We start from the raw sequence: 27,437 nt of genomic DNA, 5'->3' as shown, positions 1-27,437 counted from the left end.
CTTAGGCAGAACCTGACCGGGCACTTTAGGTCTGAGCCATGGGTGTTTGACTTGGTGACTTGGACTGACTCGTTCAGTCTCGAGTCGAGTACCTTATTCCTTCTGAAACCGAAATTGGTTTATATATGTGGCGCCATGGTTTCTCTATCGAAGCCATTGGATTTGATGGCCTCCATCATGGATGGGTCTCCCAACGTGGAAGATCCTAGCCATTGAATCTTGAGCCCTTTCCCCATTGAATGTGGTTTGCTTGTACATTCCTTTTTAACCATGTAACAATAGGAAGGTTAAGAGTTTAACTAATTGAGAGAATATTCTTGGAATGGTCCATCCATGATATGGGCCACCAAATCAATTGCTTGGATAGAGCAGCAATGGGCCCCACATCTACAAACCAAATTCCAAACTTTCCTGTTGGGGGCGTCGTCCAAACCAAGGGCCCAAGACTCTGTATAGGCCACTCCATATGCTTCATTTGGGCTCATTTGGTGGGCCCTTGTGTTGGGCGTAGAATAGAATTACACACCCACCCACACACACCACGTGGGTACTCAAACCCAGTGCTTCAGTGTTGAAATGAGGACGTCTACGGTCTACCAAAGAACCATGCATTGACACCTGAGGATAGGCACACCGAAAACAATAGACGGTCCAAAAAAAAAAAAACCTTGAAATTATTTTGTAAACCGTTCATTGTTGTCCAACGGTCTGATTATTTTTTTGGCTAGATGATTTACATAATGGGTCTCAACTGATCAATGCCTTGGACCATCCATTTTCCTTATTTGGACGCATGATGGATGGTGTAGATCAATGGTTAGATCATTTTTATATGATATTTGATTTTTAACTGTAAACTTTGATACACTGATAGAGTATAATGGATGATACACAGGCACTTGACATTATTTAGAAATTACATCAGTGGCATACAAATTCGTCAAATAATTTGGCTTCCAGTGTAGATATATCATGGACCAAAATTTGAGATTGTTTGATAACCTAACTATTAGATTTGTGGACATTTATTAGATAATTAAAAATGAAAAATATCCAATGATCCTGATTTAATAAGAAAGTGTTCACAAATCAGAGGTTTAGGTTGTCCAACCAATTTGATTGTATAATAATGACTTAACAACAGTTGGTTGCATGTTTTTCATCAGTTTGATTCTAGTTAATGCATGTCGCATGTACAATTTTTAAATGCCTGCATATCAAGGGTCATACACTACCTGAGATGAATCATCCATTCCAAGTGATTTCAAGAGATTAAGAGTCTCTTTCTAAAAGTGAATTTGAATATGCCAATTGGCAACCAAACAACCAATCTAAAAATTTATAAAATTGATTGGTAGAATCACACGCATTTAGCACATACAAGATGAACTCCATCTAGAGCCAATGAAAAAGTGCCATATATGTGTTATAATATGTGGAACCCACGGTAAAAAAGTCTGCGTCCCACTAATACACACGCACATGATGTTTTTTCATTAGTGCTAGATGGAAGTGCATCCAACACTCAATTAGACATAATCTACTAAAAGAAACCCATATAATAGATTTGTTAATTAATAAATGCCCCATTTGCATACCATAATAAACTTTCAAATTCATAATTCCACGCATCCAAACAAGCCCAAATTACTCAATGTTAAGCAATGCAAAAGAGACATTGGAATCCGTGAATTAAAAGGAAAAAAAAATGTATGCATGAAGTCCATGTGTTCTTATTAACCCTAAAACCAGCTATAAAACTGTGATGTTATCAATCTATTTTTCTCAGTGACTTAAAGACCTGGAAAACTAAGAAAACAAAACTCAGAGAAGATGAAAGATGAAAACATGGCATAGTTTTAGGGTAATCTGAACCGTTGATTTAGTGGGTTACCACAAGAAAGGGCAATGGTTCAAAAATCGCCAAGATCATACCATCTTGCCCTTTATATTAGTGACATGTAAATGGATGATTAAGAGAAAGTTGACTGCAAAACAAAGCAACGGGCCACATTGTATGGGTAATATTTGCACCAATCTGATGGCCAGGATTTCCCATTCATCACAAGTTTCAGGCTTGGGTAAGTATATGTGATGGCCCATGACACCGACGGTTTTGATTGCCAAAGATGTCCCACCTGTATGATCAAGATGCTTGAAATGAGCAGCTGATGCTCCTCCTCGATAGTCGCCCTGGATTTTCTCTCTGTATGTATGAAGGGCTGGACTCCTATGTTAGCTTCTCACCGTTGAAAAATGGCCGTGAGTCATCCTCCTCACATGTGGCACTAATGTAAAGCTATCCAGACCATCTAATTGTAGGGTCCCATTGCAGATGGAGAATATCTTTAGAATCACAATGATCAAGCAATCCTAACCATGCAATTAATGACAATCAAATGGGTGGTTAATCCAAATTCAAAAGGAAAAATCAGACGGCTAATATTATCTTCTCAGTGCAATTTTTAGGTTATGCTCCATCCACAGTTGAGTCAGCAACTTGGACGGTCCAGATTTCAGTCCAACTATGCTATGTGGAGGCTGAAGAGTGGCCCACTTTTAAATGGTGCAAAACTAACATAGGATTCTCTCTTTAAGCTCTTTTGCTGTACTCTAGGGTCATCACATGCTCAGGGCTCGGGGAGTGCGTGAGTAAGGTGACTGTATCACCTGCAGAACACCATATGTTATCCCTTACATGTTGCAATGTCATGTTAGGCAGAAGTTGCTGGTCTCTACATGTCATCTGTACCTGAAAATACAAAGGAAACAAATGTGAAATACTAGAAAAAAATAGAAAAAAAAACTATGGTTGATGATATTAAGTAGCTATATCTTTATGCTGATTCGTGGACAAGAATCAATTGATCTAGACCATCCATTTGGTTCAAGCCACTCTTCATGCGGCTCTGAGTGAAAATCACACCGAACAGACGATTCTAACCATCTGATCACTAAAAAGTGAAATGGATGGTGATGAATGTTTATGAAAAATGGGTCCACTCAATAATACGAAATATCCATAACGTTTGGGCTGTCTTAAATTCCCTGTGGATGGCCCATGAAGCGAGTGCTTAACCTAGTGGACGGTCCAGATTAATTGATTGTGAGTCATATATATATATCCTTCAGCACGTGGTAGTGAGTAGAGCTGGACTGTCTTGTACACGCTTGTAGGCTCGCCAAGCTCTTAAAATGATATCTGGCTCTGGGGTTGCCTTGTCCCGGGTTTTGAACTGTTCGGGCTGGGCTTGACGGGCCAGGCCTACTAAAAAAATCTCAAATCACTTTGTAGCGTGTAGTAAACTAACTATATATACAGTGCAATGTCCTTCTTTAGGCAGCGTTTAGATCGATGTCCTCCATGTTGGTTTTTGGCTAGATGGCACAATCCCATGTATTTTGGGCAAGTTTCAAATTTCTAAATATTGTTTTCTGGACCCTTTTGAGTATAAATATCAGAGGTTGAGACTATCCATCGTCACCTAAATGAAAAGGACAACATGGTGAAACTGTTGATTGCAATTGGAGTTTGCTTTTATTGTCTGTGTTTCTTTTTAAAAATGTATTTATTGTGATAAATGTCTCATCTGTCTTATATAAATATTCTCTATTATAGGGTATTTCTATATACGAGGTATAAATATTCTATATTAGAGTAGGATTAAAGTTATATAAAAGAAATTTTTTTTTTGATGCTAAAATTTTTTAGGGTTGTAATCTTTTCTAATAATATTATAGTGATTTCGACTGATTTCATTCATAGAATAAAAGTAGGCATAATGTTGAATTATGTAAATTTGTTACATTTTGTGTATGTTTTTGTGTGTGGTGTTGTTGTAACAATTCATTTCTTATAATATTTTTATATTTAGTTATGTTCTCTCTCTCTTGCATCTTGTAATGGTGTTGCTAATCTCCCTTTATAGACTTTCTATCTACCATTTTGATGATCAGATCATCAAATTTCTTATGGTGACATGCATGATCCTTTCATTCAGAAAATGCTAATCCTCTTTCAATCTTTATTTTTAACAATTCAAAAATGATTTTGAATATTAATATGATAAGATTAAATTAATTAGAAGCTTGATTGACATGCTGATGAGGAGATTACCCAGGTCTCCACCACAAAGGGTTAGGATGAAAAGGGATTCATGGGCATTGATCCGACACTGCAGAAATGTAGCTCTCATATAGGTTGGTAGTTAGTGCACCCAGATGTACCTTAAGAGGTTGTTTGTATGTGTAGAACTCTCTACTCTAGAGTCGAGTACTGTGGAATTTGAAGGTTGTTGCTGCTAAATATCCTAGGGCATTTACTGAGCTCTTTAGTTAGGAAGTCAAATTCTAGGAAAAAGGTACTTATAAATAGGCATTTGATTGGACCTCTGTCGTACCTAACAGGGTTGCCCCACCATAAAAATGGGGCTCCCAATTTCAAGATGATTCAACCATGATTTTTGGAGGTTTTTGAGTGGTTGCTCACCTGATGATTAGCTAGTCTTGATTTTTGGGGCATCCCATTATTATAAAGCGGATCAATACATGGGTTGGGTGGCACACATTTACTATGGTGGGTCCTGCACATAAGTGCCTCACAGAGGAAATGAAATGTGGAAGAGAAAAACTTCGATACCATGGCAAAGTGTGATGGATGGTGATTGATATATGCAACTACATGTGAATAGATATAGGCATCTACTATTCATTAAATAGCAGGTGGTAGACTCTCAGGAGTTTCAACACCCGGTCAAGGGTTCGAGTATCCATAGGTGGTGAAATCCCACCATGGCGTGAGTGTGTGGGTGTGTGTAAAAAAATAAGATAAAAAAATATCAAAACATAAACGACATCCAACATCTTAATGTGCAACTGACTCCTAATGGGTCTGGGTATGGATGGCCATGTTAGGCCAACGTGGGTGTAAAAATCGGCATGAGTGCATTACTCATTGATGGGTATGACTATGGGAACCCCTAAACTTGACCCAAACCTAGCCCATTGCCAACCCTACCAATAAAGGGGAAGATATTTTTAAAGGAAAAGTGAAGATTTCTTTTCTCATGCCTTTAAAAAAATCCTAAAGGCATATATGGCAGATGCTTAAAAGAATATAAGTTCATTAAAATAGGTTCATTTCAATTTAGTTACTTGGAATTGTGTATTAGAAATCATGTTTCTTTTTTACAAGGTTTGGAAATAATTATGATAACCATTAGTTGTCATCTTTGATATATATAAATTATGATGACCTAAAATAAGATAAACTCATTTTTATGTGTCTGCCAAATAGGCACTGGGACTACGTCTTGTTAGTTAAAAGAAAGAAAAACAAAAAAAAAAAAAAAAGGAATATGAAATTGAGCTTGACCAAAGAATGTAAGCAAATTGAGGAGGAAACATAGGAATTTACCTCTAGTCATAAAAATCAAATTTGGAGTTTGTTCTCACTTTCATGATCTGATAACAATCAAAATTGAAATTTGTTCTCACTTTCATGATACGACCACAGACAAAGTAGTATCACATGTATAAACTTTCTTGGATTTTTTATTTTTTAAATTTTTTTTGGTTAGATAAACTTGGGGCAAGCACTAAAAAATGGCATGCCTCGCTTATTATCTAATCCAAGAAAACAATTTCTACAAAATGAACCTCAAATGTCCCCCATAGAAAGCACACACAAAAAAAAAGAAAAAAGAAATTAGCCTAGTAGCAGCTTTAAAAAAACAATCCAATAGCTCCACTTTCTTGGATTTCTAGTGCTTAGAATTTGCTTAGAAATTGATAATCTTTCAATTTATGCAAGCAATGTTTGTTAAGATCGATGGTATGATAGGCTAAACCAAATAACTTGCCTACTATCTTAGAGACCCTTCTAGATTCATTACTTTATATCTTTTTTTCCATAATAAAAAGTGGTAACTACATGAAGATCATGAATGGTTAGTTATCTCTTGAAGGCTAGTCACTAATTCTCAATCAATTAGGACTTTAGAGGGAGTCCTCGCATTATTTCAAAAAACTTAATAGTTTTAAAAACTAACAAAACAAAACATGGGTTATCCCCATATGGAATGGGTTGACATGACTATAACCATATGTACTAGGTTAACATGGCAATGTGAGTCACATGGGCTATATATAAACACTACATATGTACGTTTGTATGTAGGTGTGTATAGTTTGCAGCCTACTGCTAATGAGATTTTGGCATATGTACTGTGTTGTAATGTGCTCTATATAAGGAGGGTCATGGGTAAAGAGAAATATTCTATTAATTCATCTTCTGGGGTATTTTTTATATGGTGGAGAGAGAGGTAAGTCTTATATTTTTGTTTCTCTTGTTTCTAGTAAAGAAGAAAGTTTTATATTGTTACCCTATAAAGTAGGCATATTATCAAACCACATAAATTTCCATACCTCTTTTTTTTTTTTTTTTTGATTTGACTCTTTTTTTACTTTTCTTTAGTCATTTTCTTTTCTATTTTGGTCTTACTTACATTGATCACGTATGGGCATTTTTTCATAACATCCTTTGGATAACCTAACAAGGTCCCATACATGTTTTTAAGCTATAAAAGTCATTTATACTTTTACGATATCATATCAAAGTGTGAAATTTTCTCCGTTCATGGCCTGCAAAAACAAGCTAAGATCATTTATAAGTCTAACATCAAAGTAAGACTCTTGCAGTTACACAACATAATTAAAATAAATTGCTAGCTTTCTTACTCTTGAGAATCTTTTCAATTTTACATATTCATCCATATTTTATGGATTCTCGACAAAAAGCTCTATAACAACTTGCTTTAATCTTCATTTTTCTTGAACATATATAGTCAAAAGTTCGCTAATTGATCATTTGTCATTATGCATATTATAGAAAATTTTAAATGACCTATATTCCATAGGTAAGGAGTTGAGTATGAAATAGATAAGAAATGACCTTGAGATCTCATTCTCTAATGTCTTAAGTTGAGCTGCAATATCTTGTATTTCCATAATATACTCACTCACACCCTCGGTACGATTATATTTCATAAGCGATAGCTTATTCATTAGGGTGTTGACTAATGGCGCCTTACTAAAATTACAAATTGTTCTTCATTAGCTTTCATGAAGTCCTTAACTTTAGCATATTTTAGAATTGAACTTTGAATATTTTTACACATGAGCCTTGATGAATATCGAACTTAGCCAATTAAATTTCTCACGACGCTCATATAAAACTCTTTCCATTGACACTTGATTTCCTAGGTACGGATGGTTTGTCCATGTGAAGCACCAAGTCAAGGTCCATACACCCTATTGTTAGGAGAAATATTTCCTTCTAGTCATTTTTTTTTTTTTTTTTTTTTTTTTTATCATTCAACATATATAGAAATACATGATAATTCATTAATGACAAATGAATTAGAAACTGTTGTAAATGACCAATCAAGATTATTATTAGAAGCATTCAACCTTATACTAGAACTTAACCAATTTCAAAATCTAGTATCAAATCGTCGAATCATTTAAACCTTCATGTGGGATGAAGTTGCAACATGCAATTGATTCACTTAAATCTTCATGATAATATAAATGAGTTAAATGAAAAGAAGAAAACCTTTAGGAATTCTCCTCCTTTTGATGCCTAACCACTTAAATCCTCATAGTAATACTATGATTTCTCCTCCCTTTGATGCTTAATCACTATTCTATTTCAGTTGTTTTAAAAAAATAATTACCTCCCCATAGGGTTGTTGTGATGACATTTCATTAATCAATTGAAACTCATGATGCCATCATTCTTATACGGGCAGATGACGATCATCTTTGATGTGATTAAATACATCTAATGGTTGTATTACAAGGAGTCAAATATCATCAAGACTCGAGATGTTTGGCTACTTCTTAAGCCAATTTGATGTTCTATACTTGAAAGATGATATTATCAAAGTTAAAATTAATCCACCAACTAATTCCCATGTTAATGTATTAATCTTAACTATCACGGGATTCAAAACTATCATATACATGTCATTAGTACGAAAAAGAGATCTTGTTATAAAACAATCCTTGTGATAATTTTTTGTCTTCAAATTAATGTTGTCAACATAACTCTGTCATAATTACAGAAATCTTTGTGACGATTATTTATTTATAGACTGGTCCCTTTAAGGAGAACTCTATTATAATTAAGAAAAATTATCTGTGACAATTCTTTGCTTACAAACTAGCACTACAACAATTTAGACTTTTTGTGACGACTATTTTAGTGACGAGTCTAATTTCATTGCAAAAAGTTAAATTTTTACAACAACATTCCAACTCATTGCAAAAAATCGACTATTTACGATGACATTTTAATTCGTCGCTAATAGTAAACCTTTTTTTTTCGATAAGCTTTAATTGTCATTGCAAAACTTGTCGCGAAAACTTGCTGCACGAGTTTTTATCTATTTACAAACTAGTCCCTATAAATAGAATTTTATTGTAATTATGAACAAGTCCTTACGACAATTCTTTATTTACAAACTAGTCCCTGCAAATAGAATTTTGTCACAATTAGATAACATAGGCCTAAGAAATGAGCTAGCCTGCAACATGGGTATGGCTAGTGGTTTGGGTTTAACTAAAAGGCCCTACAAATGTATTTTCTTCTCCTCTACATCGCTTTCATCATAAAATATGGATGACATAAAACACAATAACTAATGTCTCTGACAAATAAAAAATTTCTTTGATTGAGTTCTAATTCAAAGGAAGAGATTAAGAGAAAGATAGAAACACATATTAATAAGTAAATCAATATTGTAACTTCAACCACATCTAATATCTTGATCCACAATCCTTATGAATATGAAACTTATGATTCTCTTAAGATTTATATGAGGACTTTAATAGAAGTAAAGAAATTCAAATCAAAAGTCATGGACTGGAGTAGTGGCTCTGATACTACAAATGTAAGCAAACTAAAGTAGAAGAATAAGATATTACCTCCAGTTATGGTAATTAAATTTAAAATTTATTTTTGCTTTCACAATTCAATGATTTAGATCCACCCACAAACCATAAAGTATCACACTTACAAACTTTCTTGGATTTCAAACACTTGAATTTTGTTTAGAAATTAAGAATCTTGTAATCTATGTAAGCACCATATGCCAAGATCGATGGTAGCATAGGCTAAACCAAATAACTTGCTCTACTCTCTTAGAGTCATTGCTTTATATCTTTTTTCTTATAAAAGAAAGTGATAACTATATGGAGATTAGGATGGGTTACTAATCTCTCAAAGGGTTAGTCACTAGCCTCAACCAACTAGTATTTAAGAGGGAACGGTTATATTATTTTTAAAAATTCAATGGTTTTAAAAACTAGTAAAACATGAGTTATCGAGTAGAACTGAACCGAATTTGACCCAAGCTTGGTTTGTCTTGTTTATGTGACACCTCATGTTCGAGCTTTACATGAGCCGAGCTTTGGGCCTATCCCTATTATTTGAGCTTTGTTTGGTTTGGTTTAAATATATGAGCCGATCTAAGTTTGAGCAGGGATTAGCTTAATATTTTATTTATTTATTTATTTTTTGTTAAATAAACAATATACATAATATGAACTTTTTTAATACAAAGATAACACTACAAAATAACAATAAAAAATACCAATACAAAAGTAACAATACTAAAAAATATATCTATCACATACATTGAGGTGGGGCCCACCACAAGAAAACAATATTGATATGAAACTTCTGTCCCCCAACAAGTTTGGATCCCATGTTATGGTCTACCAAAAGTTTGGATCTTCCTTATTTTTGGTCTCATATTGTAAAATGAGCTGGAAATTTTGCTGGACGGCTGTATAAAACACATATATCATGGTGGGGCCCATAGAGCTTTGACACCATCTACGTGGCGGGTGTTAAGGTCACCAACCAATTCGAATCCACTAAAGCATACCGAGTAAACTTTGTGGGCCTATCATCATGTATATGTATTATCCACGCCATTCATCCATTTTTACACATCATTTTAGGACATGATCCAACATTGAATAATATCTAAAGCTCAAGTGGACCAAACCACATGAATTTTTATTTTTATTTTTTGGGTTAGCTTGTTAGTACACCCACTGTTAGTTCAGACTTCACTGTGTCTTGATTTGGTTTGAACTTCTATAAGAACCAATCCAAGCCAAACTTTTTCAAACTAATCCAAGCTTCCGAGCCAGCTTGGTTTGTGTCTAGTTCTAGTTATCACCATCTGACATGATTATAACCATAGTTAGTGGACTGACATTGCAACGTGAGCCACATAGGTCATAACCATATATAGTAAACTGATGTAGTAATGCGGGCCACATCAATCTCTCTCTAGAATGAGATATGCATCTATACATACCATTAATAGGGCTGGTTACATGGGTTATAGCTAGATCAAATGTTTATAAATTGGTAGCGTGTGGGGACCATAAAGTAGCAATTTCAGGTCATGCAATATTTGTCAACCACTCGATCACGACAAATCTAACATCTCTTTGTTGTTGTTGTTGTGTGTTGTCATGCTCGTGGTAATCATAATCATAGATTCAAAGGTGAATGATGAATCCATAAATTTAGAAAAGAAAAGAAAAAAAACTAAGAATACCCATAAATTTCAGTTGTGTGGGGTCCACAGTAACGTATCTTTGCATCGACTTTCTCTTCAATGGACATATCCATGTTAGGCTTAGAGGACAAAAGTCATCCTAATTCAAAATTCTAGTAAAGAACAACGATGATCAATGGGAGGGAGAACTTACCACAGAAACTTTCAGATTGTGCGTGGGCCACAACATGATGTGTATATGCCATCCAATCCATTCATAGATATGTTCCACCAAAATGAAGAGACACACAAAAAATCAAGCCATTCTGTTGCTCAGGTAGGCCATACCACAGGGAACAATGTAATATCACTTCTAGAACCTTGAAGCGGTGTGATTTTCATTGTTTCCTGTGTTGTGGCCTAACTGATGACAGAATAGCCTGATTTTTTCGATATTCCTTCATCCTGGTGGGCCATATCTAATGAATGGATTGGATGGCATATACACATCACATTAAACCCCATAGAAGCTGGAAAGTATGGGAACTCGCATACGTCCCGATGTATGCGATCATTTGCCATGCTGCGGTCATGCATCGACAAGCTTACGTCATGGAGAAGATATTCCATCCCACGTAGTCGTGAGGTCAGCAGTCGTCACTCAAAATGGACGGTCGAAGCGGCACGTTACAGGATCCAACCTACCCAAATCCTCATCATGGTGGGACCCACCACCCCTTTTTTCCGGAAGCCAAAATCATGGAGACTCCACTTACTTCTTTCCTCGCGCGTATTCGTACCCCAATCCAAATTTACCAAAAGGTTGGGGACCCGAAAAGCATGACGAGGAATTGCCGAGGATCTTTGCTGAGCTACGCGCGTGTACAAATCAGATAATGCACACACCACCACATAATCCAAAATGACTTAAAATTGAAATCCAAACCATCCATCAGAAGGCTAATATCATTTTTATTCCTTGTATAAAGAATAAGATCGTATACACTTGTTATTTGGGCCACAATTAACTGAAAACTGAACATATGCAGGTTGTGAAAAATCAGCAGTTCTCTTACCCGTCAACTCATTTCTACTTTCATGGACACTTACTGAATGGATGGCCTTTATCTTTCGGAAGTAACATCTACAGGGTGAGATTCACCTGATGGATGGCTTGAAATTTCACGTATGGTGGCGTGTGGGCTTAGCAAGGCTCTCGCGTCCCCATTTTTTAAATTACCTCGTCAGACCCGATACGGAAAGAACCTAAAACTGCACGGCTCCTCGCACCTTCCCTTTATCCATTTCTTCTTTTCTCCCATGTTGTTGTCCCTACACTACAGATGCGAGCCACACGTGCCAGCGCAGCTGACATCTATGAAATCTGGACCGTTCATCTTGAAGACCACACCATTCATCTTAAGAAAACTCAGCCAATTCACGTACTAAATTTACCCCAACTGAGTTTACATCGATTTTGACTCGGTGGAGGCCTAAAAACTGAGTTGACTCGTGTGAGACCCGAGCCAAGTGGGTTAGTCGGCCAACCTAGAATACAACATGAAGATTACCCGGTGTGAAACTAAGCTGATTTTACAAACGCTCACATGCATGCAATGCATGTGAAAGCTCATTTGCAACCGCGTCTTTCCCACTAACCTGTGACGTGGGGTTGGACATTTGAGTGGTGAGGACCCGACTACAGATTACGTGATGTGAAAATCAAACTCGCCTACTCATCATGCAGGCCACTTATTTGACTCAAATGCATGAATGTGGTCCACCTAACGTGTAGAATGGTCTGATTTTCATTTAAGGCGATCTGGATTGGTGGACAGCTCAGATATCCACGACACATGACACATTAATGGCAAGAAAGCTAGCTGCATGTGAAAGTTCACGTACATCCATGCATCTGATGCGTGATGTACGTACGTGTACTTAAAACAGGAGCTTTGCTAAGCATACACGTGTGCAATAAAGCTTATTTAGAGGCCACACATGCCAGCATGGCGCATAGGTGCGAGATCCAATCCATCCATCAGATTGGCCGGACCTTATATCTAATCCGAATATTTTCTGTAGTTACAAAAGTAGATCTGGTCCACTCATCATGTCGCCCAAATGTTGGAAACAGGTGGATGGGTCAGAAAAGTTCAGTCAAGTTTTTCACAGCCGTACATTTGTTTTGGATATAGGACCTATCATGCCATGCTTGCACATGTGTGGCATGTACATAAGCTTTATTGCACACGTGTGTAAGTTCAGCCAAACTCTCTGTGATAAAACCTTAGACCTAGAAAACATTCTCTGATAATCTATACTAGCGCTGGCCCTTGATAACTTCAAGTAAGCATTATCTATGTACATTTATTCTCAATGCATTCCACACATGTACTGAAAATGGACTTTCACAAATACCCAACCATGAAGAGATCTGTTTTGTCTATGTTTCATGATATTTTCACCTCACCTAACTTGGAATATTTCTGTTGTGGGTTCATATCTCATGCATTTCTCTCCACAATATAAAATATGTTTAGAATTTCAATGTTCTTCCAAAAGAGTGTTTAATTATGATATATTATTTTAACAAAGTGCACCACTTAAGGTCTTCATGGACATTTTAATTACAATCCTAGGGGTTTGTGGGGCCGGGGGAGCTGTCCGGAAAGTTAAGTTGAATTATTTGAAAGCATGACGTTTAGGAACGATATATAATCATCCGACACATGAAAATGAGGGAGGTGGTGATAAGGGTTCAGTGGGGGATGATCGCCTCCGTTGGATAGGATTTGAGATGTGTTAGTTTCATCTTTCTTTTAAAAAAATAATAATTATTTATTAATTATGTAATCAAGTGTAATCTGAGACAAAGAAATCAGATTTCAAGAAAATGTAAGGAGGAAAGTCAATGCATTACATGTAAAAAAACCTACTCCTACCCACCTTGAAGTCATATTTTACTCTTTTTGATTATAGAATACCATTCTGTCCTTGTAGTGGTTACTCATAAGCAGCTTATGCATGTATAGGTGGTGAAATCCCACTACCCCGTAGACTCTCAGGAGTTTCAACACCTGGTCAAGGGTTCGAGTATTCATAGGTTGAGAAATCCCACTACACGTGGGTATGTGGGGGTGTGTGTGCGTGGGGGTGTGTGTGCGTGTGTATAAAAGAGAAAAAAAGAAAAAGAAGCTTATGTATGTATAAGCATATTTTTTTAAGAGAAGGTCTAAAAGTCTAACAGGTGGACTATAATGTATGATCCATCTAGTGAATAATTTTCAATTCATCATGTGCTCGACATCCAAACCTTCCAATATGTTGGTCCCACCATTAGGATCAGATTTTACAAAAATCAGCTTAGACCCTCATCAGGTGGACCACACCACAGAAAACAATTTTTCACCATTGATAAATAATAAGACACAAGTGTGGTCTACTGAATGTGTGGGAGTGGTTGATATTTGCCAAAGGTGATACCTGTGATGAGGAAGATCTATTGGGTGGGTTGGATGTCACATGTACATAGGAGGTTGGAAGTTATTTTCTAGGTAGACGGTTTATCATTGAACCGGATGGACTTCATACATTCTCCTTTTACCATGGTAGTGCGAACACAAAATCATGATGTTAAATAGCTAGGCCACGACCACCTTATATATGGTATATGTGTAACTGACGCGCCTTCGATGGATGGATGATCTTGATTGTGGGTGTATGTGCCACGCGTCCATTATTTTGCCAGATTATATTAGGATATGAGCTCAAAAATACCGAAAATCCAAATATCAGGTAAACCACACCATAGAGAACAGTAGTGACTAACCCTTAAAAACTTATGGGCTAAATTATTTTTGGATCAAGCCGATATTTGTTTGGACCTTATCAACAGGTTTGATGGTAAATAAACATTCCGATGGCCCCCCAGTAAGTTATTTATTTTTTTAATTTATTGATGGGTATTCAATCACCACTATTTCCTATGGTGTGGTCCACTTAGATATGGATATGTAACATGTTTGGCCTCATACCCTAAAATGATCTTGCGAAACAGGTAGACGACATGAGACAACATGGATATAAGACACATGCATTATGTGGGCCCTAAAATCAGCAATCCACGGAAGCTCATCCATGTGTAACTCAATCCAAACCTTTCAAATTATGGGTCCCACTATAGATGGGGTTTACACCCAAAATTAGATGCGTAATTTCATTTATACTCATTGTACACACTTATGCGAACCAATGAGATGCCGCTACGTGTCGGCACTACATGCTAAATGATGGACAAAATCTCACTCGCACCCTCCATTGCTGTTTATACCCGATCTAATGTAGCCATATCAATGATCCAGAAGATGCCACGTAGTCATGCCATGTGTGGTGTAAATGATTTCAAAAGGAGTTAAAGACGTGCATATAAGAGAGAGAACATTAAATACTAGAGTTGTATTAAAAGTACTTTATACAAAAGCAAAGAGTGTCAATAAGATAAGTTTCTCTCTCAGCATTAAATGACAGAATTATATTAAATGAGATATCTATTTGGCATTAAATGCTAGAGACTTTAAAAAATAAAAATTAAAAATTAAACCACCTTTTTTCATTCAACAAAAGAGATATGCATGGATCTGAACATTCGGGCTTCCTCAGGAAAAAAAAGGACTAGACCGAAGCCTATCGTAGGGAGAGAGACCGAAAAAGAAACTACAAGGAAAATAGAAACAAAAGGGGCTTGGCCATGAAGAGAAAAGGCCAGACTGAATTGCTACGTGACTCGATCTGACTATGATCTAATTGCCCTAAGGCCCACTCTATCTAGGAAGATGTTACCCCAAGGCCCACTCTATTTAGAGACTTGCCAAAAGCAATTTTCTACGGATGCCAAAGCCAAGTGATTTAGGGATCATACCAACTTTTCAATGTGGGAGTCTAGATATGTGAGGATTCCAATCGATGCATGTGAGAGTATATCTCTCTTATATACGTGACCGTACACAATAGGTAACACTGATGTGAAAGAATCAAAGAGATTTTCACAGCCAATCATTCATATCCTCCACATTGTTGAAGATTTCGCAAAGCTACTGCCTCCTAGAAGCTTATATAAATAACACTTTATGAAGAGAATGAGGCCAACACAACCAAGTTCTTATTTATTTTTCCATCAATCACCGATGTTTATTTATTTATTTATTTTACTTTAGCCTCATCGCTACTCATATGATGGGGCTCATAGTTTGTACTCCCCAGTTTATCTCTCCACCCTTCATTCACGGCATCTCACTGGATCAAAAGAAAGATTACATAGTTTTGAAAGGAAGGCTGTGGGGCTTTCCTGTTATGTACTAGGTAATTTTATCGGTCATCTCGCCACGAAGCCCAATTTCGATCGAGTAATGAAAAGATTGTCGAAGATTTGACCTCTATCGTCTGTCTTGTCGCAAGGTCCGATTCTGAACAAGCAACGAACAAGATGTCCATCCCACATATCACGACCATGCCGCTACGAAGCTTGGTCGCAATTAAGTAGCGAACGGATCATCATTTCTCAAGTCGATCGTGAGTATTATTATTGTACAAATCATCAATAGAATAACATTTTCAGCCTCACTTCTTTTCACAAATGGCTTGAATGGGGTCGCAATATCGAAGACAACTCTATCTCAAAGTTCAGTCTTTAATCTATCTATCTTGATAAAGGGGACATCAATAATTCAATCAACTCTCAAGTCAAGCAAACTCACCTATGAATCTTACTCATACACACATGTATTTAATCTAAGCCATCACTTACAGGTGTGACTCAATCTAATTAAACAGAGAACTAACCTATTATCAGTGGGAATAGTCTGTTTCACTGTACGCTACATGACTTGACTGGGTCAACACCCCAAAATGATTGCAATTGGGAATGTTGATTTTTTTATAAAAAAAAACTGCACAGTTGGGTTATGACCGATCTACAGTAGGGCCATGATCTGGGTAGTTTGATTTGAGGTACATTTATCACGCATGTACAATAGGTGCATGCATGTGTATGGATCATCGTGCTTTTCCAAAGCATTATGTAATTCCTCTAAAACTAATCATGGCCCCACACAAGCATGCCACGTGTCACAGCTAAGGCTTATTGAACCGACCAATTGACTAGGAAAAGCACAAAATTGTCTAAATTAGCTTTCTGTACCCACTCATTCATGCCATGTTACTACGCAATGATGAATTTGAATTTGAATCTCAAAGATGTGAGGTAAACACAAGGTTTCCCACCAACACACACGACACATGGCAATATGGAGCATGTGTACCAGATATTAGCCTCTTCATCTTGTTGGAAACAATCTCCAGATCTCCTGACTAAAAAATCAGGCCGTTTCACTCCTCAGGTGGGCCACAATATACAAGAGCAAACTGATAGTTGAGACAATCTTTTCTGGTGGTCCATTTGTTTCCACGTTGTGGCTCACCCAAGGTGTAAAATGACTTTATATTTAGGCTAGAAGATCTAAACAGTATAACCCACTTGATGAAAAGCTCAGATCCTAGACATGTGTTTCATATTGGCATGTGGATGGGCATGGCTCTCAAAAGCATTGGAATGACCAAACCTTCCGAAACACATGATCAATGAAAAGACAGTTGACCTTTAATAGATTAAGGCAAAGAGAATGATGATTAGGCAATGCAAGAATACAAGGCACCTAACAAATCAAAATGATTAAGTGAAAAACATTTTTTTCCCCAAAATTGTGGTGCAAACAACCTCTGTGGACCTCAGCATGATGTATTGATAACATCCACTCCAACCATCATTCACAACCTCCCATTTTTAGTAATGTATCCAAAAATCATACTGATCCATGACTCAGGTGCACCACACCACTGGGAACACCTGAGAGGCAAGCCCTCCCCTTCCCAATTGTTCCTTCTTGTGTGGTCCACCTCAGTCATGGATTAATCTGATTGTTGGGATCCTCGCTAAGCAAGATAAGGCATGCATGATGGTTGGAGTGGATGTTATGAATACATCACGTGGGGTCCACAACTTGTTTGCAATATAATTATTGTGAAAACGTTTGCATCAGAACATGACACTCTAACCATCATACTTTCATCTAGGAATGATTATCACACACTTAGTTATTTACATGTTTTAGGTGAATGGGGAATTTGGTGATATGTTTTAATGGGGAAATTTGGTGATGTGTTATCCACGCACGTGTACAAGGCAGATCATGCACACCCCCACACGTGCTACATGGCGTCTGGGTACTAGTTAAAAACCATTCATCGGCTAATACAACTAGCTAGAAGAAATCTCAGTTCATTTCAAAGTATAAGCAAAAAAAACAACAAACAAAAAAGAAGTAGAGCAAATGAAGTTCAAGCAGTCGAATGTGCTGATTGAAAGCATTTCCATGTTGAAGAGGGATATATATGCCTGGTTCTAAGATCTTACGGAATTACAATATTCATAGAGAGTTTTATTCAAGACAGTAAAAGTTTATATTCCTGAAAGTTTAAAAACTTGAAATAACTCAAATCAACTAAACATAACTCAACTCCCCCTCAAGACTCGATAATATGATTGTGTGTGTGTGTGCGTGCGCGCGCATCGTGCACAATATTTTGTATATCAAACATTAGGAAAAGATTGGAAAAAACTCAAATAAATTCAACTAAGTTATTCAACTCTACTAGAGTCGGGTTTTTAACTATGTTATGTAATTCACCCATTTTACCTTTGGTTTTATTCCTCTTTAGCTTTTGCTAGACAGAGAAAAATGAAATGAAAAAAGGTAGTGAATGAAAAAGATGGTACATAAATATCACTTTCCTTACCTATAACATGTAAATAATTTTAATTGCAATGATTAGTATGTTTTAGTTTCAAACACTTATCTGGTCATCATCATTGTCATTATCATAATCATGTCTCAGTTATTTGGGTCAGCTTTTCAAGTCCTGTCTCACCAGTCAATCCCATCCAAGGCCTTATCTTTAGTAACTTTTATTTTTAGCAACGATTAACAAAGAAGATAAGATTATCAACTTCATGCGAAGCATAATCAGTTAAAAAATATAATAAACTGCAGTTAGTTAAGTAGTTACACATATTATTTTAGCTTATATGTTTACTAATTAAAAAAAAATCTAAACTCTAAACCGTAAATCCTAAAAGCTTGTATGGGACTTCCGATGCAATTTAAATGAGTTGCATCTTGCACTAGACATGAATATCTATTCTTCCAATCCTAGGTATGTTAAGATATGAATTAGACCATTTAAGAATGGTAGAAACAGCACACACACAAATATCATGTGTTTCAAATCCTAGTTTCCATGCATTCGTAGAGCGATCCGAGTTCTTGTTTTGGTGCATTGAATATTCTGACATTTCAATGTTTTGTGAGCGTCTTTGAAAGAAGGATTTTACCACAAAAATCCTGAGAAACTCAAATTTTACTAAACAATCCATTGACCCCTAGAAAGTAGGGGGTGGAGGGCGGGTATGGTTAATGGTCAACCTGAGCCCAACCTCACCTCGAGAGAACCCAACCTACAACCCAACCCAACCCAAGTTCCAACCAAGGTGCTCATTCCGAAATCCTTTTTATACTCAATCGGACCTAACCCAACTCATCTCAACCCTACCCAAATTCACGCAATTATTCCTAGATCTAATCAGACCGAAATTAGTCAACCCAAACCCAAGGGGTTGGCATTTTCCAACCTGAGGACCTTGACAACCAAAACCTAGCCCTAAGGTCGGGTCAATCGGGTTCAGGTTGATCCGAACCGAAATTGCAGCCCTACTAGAAAGTCCAAGTCTCTTTTAGGGTCGAAAAGACGAAATGCTCTCGTATTTATTTTAAGTGGAGTCGTCCATCATTGTGGGGGCCATGTGACTGTTGATGGTCAGGGCTCCACACGTGTTTGGAAGTAAGCCTATGGTTTCAAAGGACCACAGCAACAACGTAGAATACTTTGCCTTTGCCAATTAGAAATTGTACACGTGGCAGACAGAAAACCTGTCAAAATTGCGAATCCAGGCACATAAGAGTATCACCCAAAAATGGATTGATTAAGTGATCCTATCCTCTGACTGAACATGGACAGTTTACTACTTTTCATTCAGGCCGTCCATTAAATGATCATTATGATCAACTAGTTAAGAAATCAGACAGTTTCAATCTTAGATTTAAGAGACATCTACGGTGGGCCCCACTATTTGGACGGCTCAATTTAAATACCTTTGTGTCTTGTACTCAACTTTTTAGTGCGAGTGTATCATTAATCACACTCTGCCACGTTGAACCGTAACAGTTGTGTTGGAAGGTACTGTATCATATCTTTGTATGTATAAATTTACTACATTGCAATAAAACCATTGGACACCAAATCAAGGAATGAGATTCATTTTCTAAAAGTAGAGAAACAGTAAATGACAGGGTGTGGTTCTCCATACACATGCACGTAGAAAATGTAGACAGGACATTCATCTACCTATAATTAAACCGTCCAAATTGTGGGGCCCACTCAAGATGGAGACTAGGCCCAGAATCAGATCTAGGAGACCAACCAGATCTCTGATTGATGTACATTTAGCCGTTGAATTGGGACCAAGATGACCTTTTTCATTTCTACCGTCCATTAGATGTCCACCAATCAACCAGTTAGGATCGTGCATCCAATGAAAGTTTTGGCTTTTGGTCCACTTAAAGTGGAACCCGCTATAAGGTACATGCATGCACCCTGTGTGCATGAGTAGGAGCATCTCACTCTGCCGGAGTATTAAAGAGAGGGTCCGGTGCTATCAATAGTACCAAAGGTAGTTCCCAAGCATTCAATACCGTATACACGGTGCACATGTACGGCCTGATCCAAACCTTCCATGTCCAAGAACCTTCACTGTCAGGTGATCATATCCACTGATTGAGGGACCCTTGAATATTATAAATGGGCGGGTCTGAAAACTACAACTAACGTTTCACATTTAATCAGAGAAAAGAAAAAAATCAAATACATGGATAGAATCACCGAATTGGTGTAGATTTTGACACATGGGTTATCCAGTATCCACCTTATCTTAGTATACATGAACGGTCTAGATCATGCAAACGTACTGCCACGTGTGTGCAAATAAGTGCTTCATGATTATAACATTGTTTGATAATGACGATCCCATAGCAACAAAGGGAGCGGATTAGGTGTAACCTGGGTAACACCCACCACGATGATGTGTTGTATATCCAAGCCGTCCATCCGTTTGCCCATTTTAGGATGTGATCCCAAAAATTAAGCAGATACAAATCTCAGGTGGACCACACCACATGAAATAGTGGTGATTGAGTACCTCAAGATTAAAAATTCCAAATTAAAAATTCCAAAGAGCCCATCGTAAGATTTTCGTTATGTTTATTTGCCATCCAACATCTTGATAGTTGAAAAGAATATATAAAGATTAGCTTGATCAAAAACTTTTGTGGCCCACAAAAGCTTTTAATGGTCATTCATCACTATTTCTAGTGGTACATTCCACCTGAGATATGTCTCTTATTAAGGGTTGGGATCGCATCCTAAAATGAGATGGAAAAACAGATTGATGGCATGGATATACAACGAATACATCAGGGTGGGCCCCACACGGTTAGGGTAATATCCACTAAGGTGGTACCCGGATAACTACTAATCCACTCTCAACAACAAAAGATAAAAGTAACTTCGGGGAAACTAATGAATGCGGGTTTGTGGGGCAACGTGGACCCTGATCTTGTGAGTAAAGAATGCCTGGAGCTTGTTTGGATTTGGAAAATTAAGAAATGGATCTCATTTCTAATTCTAAGTTCAAGAAATATTGGATTTTCCATTTTGTATTTGGGTCTGTGGATAATGTCATCAATGGTCTTTGTTGCTCTTGATTTTGATGAAACATTTAAGACGGCCTTTTCTAATATAGTGGATGCGTGGATTAAGAGAAGAGTTCAACACCTTCTTTTCAAAAATAACCCTTTAATTTAAAGAAAAAAAAAATGAAAACAAGAAATAAAATGATATTACTAATGAAAATTAGAATAAAGTATGTTTAAATGTTGCTTAATATAACTTATATAAATCGTAAGAACTAAATTCATAACTTTTTTGAAATAATAAGTTATTCAACATAATAATTTTTTTACAAATCATAAACAACTATTCAATTGATTTAAACTCTTTTCCATGACTAAAATTAGGACTTAAGCTATCATATGATTCTTAAAACCCTAAAAACACACTTAAAGCAATACCAAAAATTATTAAAAATAATAAAGATTGATTAAAAACTCAAAAGGAAAAATCATTCAAGTCTTAGTAACTTTTGACATTGGCTAGCATGTATAATTTATCTCTAGCTTTCTAACAACATATTATATATTCAAAATGGTTATTTAGTCGCAAAGTTATAGCCATTGAAACTTATAAATTTTCTTCCATCATTGATCTAACTTTCGGGCAGCTTTCTTCGATCCTAGCTAATCATCCATGTGATTGTCCTTGACTTTGTCTTACATTATTTCTTAAATATGAATTCTACATTAATATGGCACATTAATAATTAGCACAGAATCAGAATCCTATAGCAAGTGAATTTTAAAATACAATCATATTCTCTCTTGAAAGTCTGAATAGTGTTGGGTTCTATGTGGAGCACCGCTGTAATTTGAGATGTAGAATTAGGGTTTTTTTTTTTTAAAAACAAAAAAAAAAATAAAAAAAAATAAAAAAATCTCTAGGAAGAAAGTTGCATCTCAACCTCTTTTTTTATTTTTATTTTTATTTTTTATTTTTTACACATGCACACACACCCCCACACACTCACACCTTAGTGGGATTTCACCACCTATGGGTACTTGAACCCTTGACCATGTGTTGAAACTCTTAAGAGTCTACCACTGGAGCCAGAGCTCAACCTCCCCATTGCACAATACTAAGATTTTGGAAAAGCTTATCAATTTACATTTCCAAAAATAGCAATTTAGCAAAACACATTTTAGACCACTTAAAATGTGAGGTGAGTTACTTGATACTCTAGCAGATCAACTATCGTCTAAATCAAGAGAACTATATTAGGTAAATCAACTATTAGATTGAATGGACAAACCTAACCAATGATTTATAGTCAATAATTAGTCAATTAGGACCATCAAAATCCTTTAATTTAGACCATCCAAAGTGGGCTCCATGGTTTGAAACTGTATAATCTAGACCGTCCGAAGCGGGCATCACAAAAGAGGCGTTCCTCCCTCACACATCATATACCCCAACACGGCAAACCTACCTAATATACATATCATGACTCCCACAAAAAAAACATAAAAATGAAAAAAGAAAACCTTGATATGCTGCAGGATGTGATGGTTGATACACGATACCTACACATGTGGCTAAATAAATTTACTTTTTATTTTTTACTTTTTTTTATAAAAATTTTATTTTAATTTTTTATGTGGCTAAGTAGCTTAAATTCTCCAATCTAGGGAACAGAAAATGACACAAATTGGTAGACATTTAATGGATGGCCAACAATTCCAGTTCAACAAATTATGGTTTTGTACGGCGAACAATATTCTACACTACATTCAGCATTTTGGACGGTTAGTTTGAGTTAATGCATGCGATGTGTAGGACTTATAAATGCATGCATGTCAATCATCACACTACAAGAGTATCAAAGAACTCTGCACGTACTCACGTGTGCTTGTGAATTACAAGGTTAGCATGCCCCAGTAGAAGCACCGTAAAAAAAAAATTTGACAAGATTTTGAAAATCTCCTGATATATATATATGTGTGTGTGTGTGTGTGAAATAATTAATCAAATGAAAATTTTATGTTAACATGGTGAGATTTATCGTATCTTGGCAGATTTTAATTTTCCATGATTTTATTAAAAAAATTATTGTAATATAAAATATGAAAAATCAGTTAAAAATTTAAATAAGCTTTTAATACATGCATGTATGGCATGTACCTGAGCTTTATTGAACACGCGTGTGCAATAAATAAGATTTGTACCATGGAAGCTGTGAACACGACAAGCATGAAACCTCAGTTTCTCTACTTCAAACCAAAACCATCACTATACCTAAGGAGCTCCTAACAAACCTCATTTTATCATAAGCACCAAAGAAATCAATCGATATCCCATGGAAAAGCATGTCCGTGGAAATCTCCCATTTCCTGGAACCCCAAACACCAGAAACTCCCATTTCTGCGGATATCCATTTCCCCCATAAAAGGAAAAAAAAAAAAAAAAAAGGTTCCAGATTCCCAAACCAAGCCCAACTCAAGATATATAATTTACCAAGATGGGAAATATTGCTCCCAGATGTCCCTTAGGGTCAGAGCAACTCTACAAAGAAGAAATGATTTACAAAATCAAAACCCATAAGCTAAAAAGGATTTAAAACAGATTATGTAAAAACAGGAAAATAAAAGTTGAGAGTCGTTGGGCTCCTGTGAATCCATTCCTCGGAAAATGGTTTAAGCAAGGGCTGAATTTATATTTAGGTACTAAAGAAGGATGGAAAATGAATTTTTAATAGAAATCAATTTTCAAAATTTGTCATTTCTAATACAACGGTCACGATTTTGAAAAGAATACAAGTTCTTAACTACTCTTTCTTAGTATCCAAACAAAGATCTAGATTCCTGAGAATATATGGTTTTCCCAGTACTAAAACACCATAGATAGAATCTCTTTCATTGAGAAGTAATTCTATTTCCTACCAATTTTAACTTGAATGAGATAATTGTAGCGAACTGATTTTCCTAATATTCACTCTATACTACACAGCTTAGCATGTGATTATGTAGTTGTTAGTGTTCTTTGTAATTGACTGGTCCACTGAGACTACTCGCCGACATACGTTGGAGAACGATCATGAGGCATCCCAGACGCACCTGATTTGGAAAAGCTACCTCATCGGCTAAGGCTTTCAATGTGAAGGTTCAATCTATTCTAAGCAAGAATGCCAAGGCCCAGATCGAACAGTTACATAGATAATTAATCATATAGGTAAATGTGAAAAGGGGCACCTCGACACACACATACCAAGTAAACATGGCCATTATTACCAGAAGAACTGAATCCCATTATAAGACCCCATTTAGTACTCATGTTTCTATCATGTTGAAAAGAAACATGTATTTTCTAGTTGAATTCCCCATTTCTTTTTGGGTTTCCTACGGAGATTGAGTTTATACCCTAAATATGTATATAGAGAGAACTATCTATAGAGAGAGAGAGTGCTATCTTAAATGCCCCGGGCCCGAACAGACAAAGCGGAAGGAGAGAGAGAGAGAGAGAGAGAGAGAGAGAGAGAGAGAGAGAGAGTACTATCTTAAATGACCCAGGCCGGACCCGACAAAGAGGAAGGAGAGAGAGAAACCAACAACAACACAGTACAAAACCAACTACTTCTATTATCATTTTAAAGGCAAAGCCACCTGTGGTAATAGCTACAAATACCTCTGATTCGTTATTCAGTCCCAGCTTGTTACTCAAGTACTTCATCAATAACCGAACGGTCATCCTCCCATCTCTACAAAATATTTGAAATTTTAAAATAAATTAATTTTCTTCATTATCTATTTCATGAGAATTCATGAGAGAGAGAGAGAGAGAGAGAGAGAGAGAGAGAGAGAGAGAGAGAGAGAGAGAGAGAGAGAGAGAGAGGATAAAGGTACTTGATTCTCAAATAGCTCTTGGGTATCTGAGGCAAAAAGAGCTCTTGTCCTCTGCATTTTCAACCAATTTCAATCAATTACTATCTACTTCAAGATAACATTTTGAAAAACAAAAAGCTTGTGTGGTTTTTTTCTTTCACGTGATTTTCAACTTACTGGTTTTGTGATGCTTGTAGCACAAACCAAAGGCCAGGTTGCATCCTCAACGGTCGATCAACGACTCTCATATCACCGATTGGAAGTGGACCTGATATAGCGTAAGTGTGCTGATGTGGTAGTGAATAAAATGGCATAGAAGAAGAAGAAGAAGAACAGGCCATTGGATTCCATGGGCCATGCCCATACAGACCCCACACCGCCTCCGGCGGCTGCCTGAAACTCAAACTCGTTCCAACTTGCGTTGGTGTATTGAAAATTGAAGAAGTGCTTGCACCGTTCTTAGTAGGCCTTGGCAATTGGATGTTGCCCATGTTGAAAGTGGGGCCCACCGGTGCAGCAGCACGATCAGAGAGAAGATCGAATTGTATCCGTCCATCTCTTCGATCAGGCACATCCATGTGATTAAATCCGTGAGCCCTACTCCCATGGCTACCAATACCTAATTGTAGCCACCCCACATCTCTCTCATCATGATCATCATCATCTCCTTTCTCTTGTTGCATGTGTTTCGAAGGGCCCACGTCGCATGAACTACTAGCCCTTGATCCATCTTCGGCCATGTGATTAAACGGATCGAATCTTATCATATGTTTTCGAACATAGCCTGTCGCATCGATAACGCCTCCGCCAGGCCCCACACAACCTCCATGGCTATTGTTGGGCTGTTGGAAGAGGTTTGGAGCTGGAACCATGGTCACATGAGAAAACCCACTTACACCCTCCTCCTAGTCAAGCCCTCTTCCATGAGAAACGTTTCCAAACGTGCTTGTTAAGGAGAATTTTGGTGGCGTTTCGTAAACGGGAGGATGGAGAAGAGAGATGGAAGGAGGTCTTGGATATCCCTTTCCATTAATTCTCTTTCTTTAGAAGCTTGTGGGGTTGAAAGATGAGAGAGAGAGAGAGAGAGAGAGAGAGAGAGAGAGAGAGTCACGTTGTTGTTTGCCAATAGAAAAACCTTAATACTCTGGCAGAGTGTGATGGATGATATGCAGGCACTTAGAGATTACTGATACAGGTCATAAGTAGATAAAGTTAATTTAAATTACACTGTCCAAATTATGGGCCCCAGTTTAGATGTATCATAAACTAACATTTTATTGTTTTTCAATAATCTGATTATAGGATTGTTGGACATTTATTGGACAGTTATAATGGAAAATATATCCTATGGTTTCATTTCAACAAATTAATATCCAAGAATCAAAGGTTAGGATTATTGGATTGATTTTATTTTCTGATTTTAAGTAAGGGAACGTGAGTTCCTCTATTTAGTTGGTTTGATTTCAATTAATGTATTCCATATATACAATTTCTTAGTGCATGCGTATGAAGTGCATACCCAACCGGAGTATCACATGACTCCCCTTCTTAATATTGATGAGAAAGCAAGTTGTCCTCGGACTAGACAGCTGGGCAACGTGGATCACTGTAAGACCCACTTCTGGAAGTAGGCCATGATCAGTCTTCTTTTTCCGTAAAGACTATCCTGGCCTTCGAAAATGGACCTAATGTTGACGCAGGGATGTAAGTGATGATACCGAGCACTGTATCCCCAAGGGATAACTATTCCAAATCCACGAAACTTCTCTCGACTCCTCAAAGGTATACCTCGAATTCAAGGGAAAAGAAGTAAATCAGATAATAATTTCTAAAAAATTCAAAATAATTTTATTAATAATGAAAAATGAACTTTTTAAATACAGCCAAGAACCCTAATGAGAAGTTTCAGAATTTATCTACAACTAAAACTCCACGATAAGTAAACTTACTATTTATAAACGGCCATGGTTTCTAATGGACCTCATCGTTTTTTTTCGCCAAAAGTATTTTAGCAAATCTGCACAACCAGTGCCTAACATACGTTCGTCCTACCCTAAAATTATATATGGACAACCAATAGCGTCTGAATCATTTCCGTCTCCAATCGGGCCTTTTCTAGTCCATCTTGGCTATGAAA

At 36.8% G+C, this 27,437-nt stretch overlaps 1 protein-coding gene across 1 annotated transcript; it reads right to left on the bottom strand.

The window, feature by feature from the left end:
• Positions 1-1,795: 1,795 nt before the first annotated feature.
• Positions 1,796-26,345, bottom strand: LOC131246651 (uncharacterized). The gene is made up of 4 exons (XM_058246999.1): positions 25,478-26,345; positions 25,322-25,372; positions 25,104-25,176; positions 1,796-2,752 (listed from the first exon to the last, which is right to left on the bottom strand). The coding sequence occupies exons 1-4, from the start codon at positions 26,170-26,172 to the stop codon at positions 2,594-2,596; spliced, it is 978 nt and encodes a 325-aa protein (XP_058102982.1). The 5' UTR covers positions 26,173-26,345; the 3' UTR covers positions 1,796-2,593.
• Between the last annotated feature and the right edge of the window lie 1,092 nt (positions 26,346-27,437).

The sequence above is a fragment of the Magnolia sinica genome, chromosome 5 (genome assembly GCF_029962835.1).
Source record: "Magnolia sinica isolate HGM2019 chromosome 5, MsV1, whole genome shotgun sequence".
Classification (NCBI taxonomy): Eukaryota; Viridiplantae; Streptophyta; class Magnoliopsida; order Magnoliales; family Magnoliaceae; genus Magnolia; species Magnolia sinica.
The sequence above is the reverse complement of the archived record's forward strand: the minus strand, read 5'-3'. Positions and strand labels throughout refer to the sequence as shown.

Bases quoted from the DNA above. Each gene is read 5' to 3' on its own strand.
- LOC131246651 (XM_058246999.1), bottom strand. From the start codon at position 26,172: ATGGTTCCAGCTCCAAACCTCTTCCAACAGCCCAACAATAGCCATGGA. The intron at 25,177-25,321 runs GTACCTTTATCC...AATATTTTGTAG, and splicing joins AAGAGCTATTTGAGAATCAA to AGATGGGAGGATGACCGTTC. The intron at 2,753-25,103 runs GTATTTGTAGCT...TTGTATTTTCAG, and splicing joins GACTGAATAACGAATCAGAG to GTACAGATGACATGTAGAGA.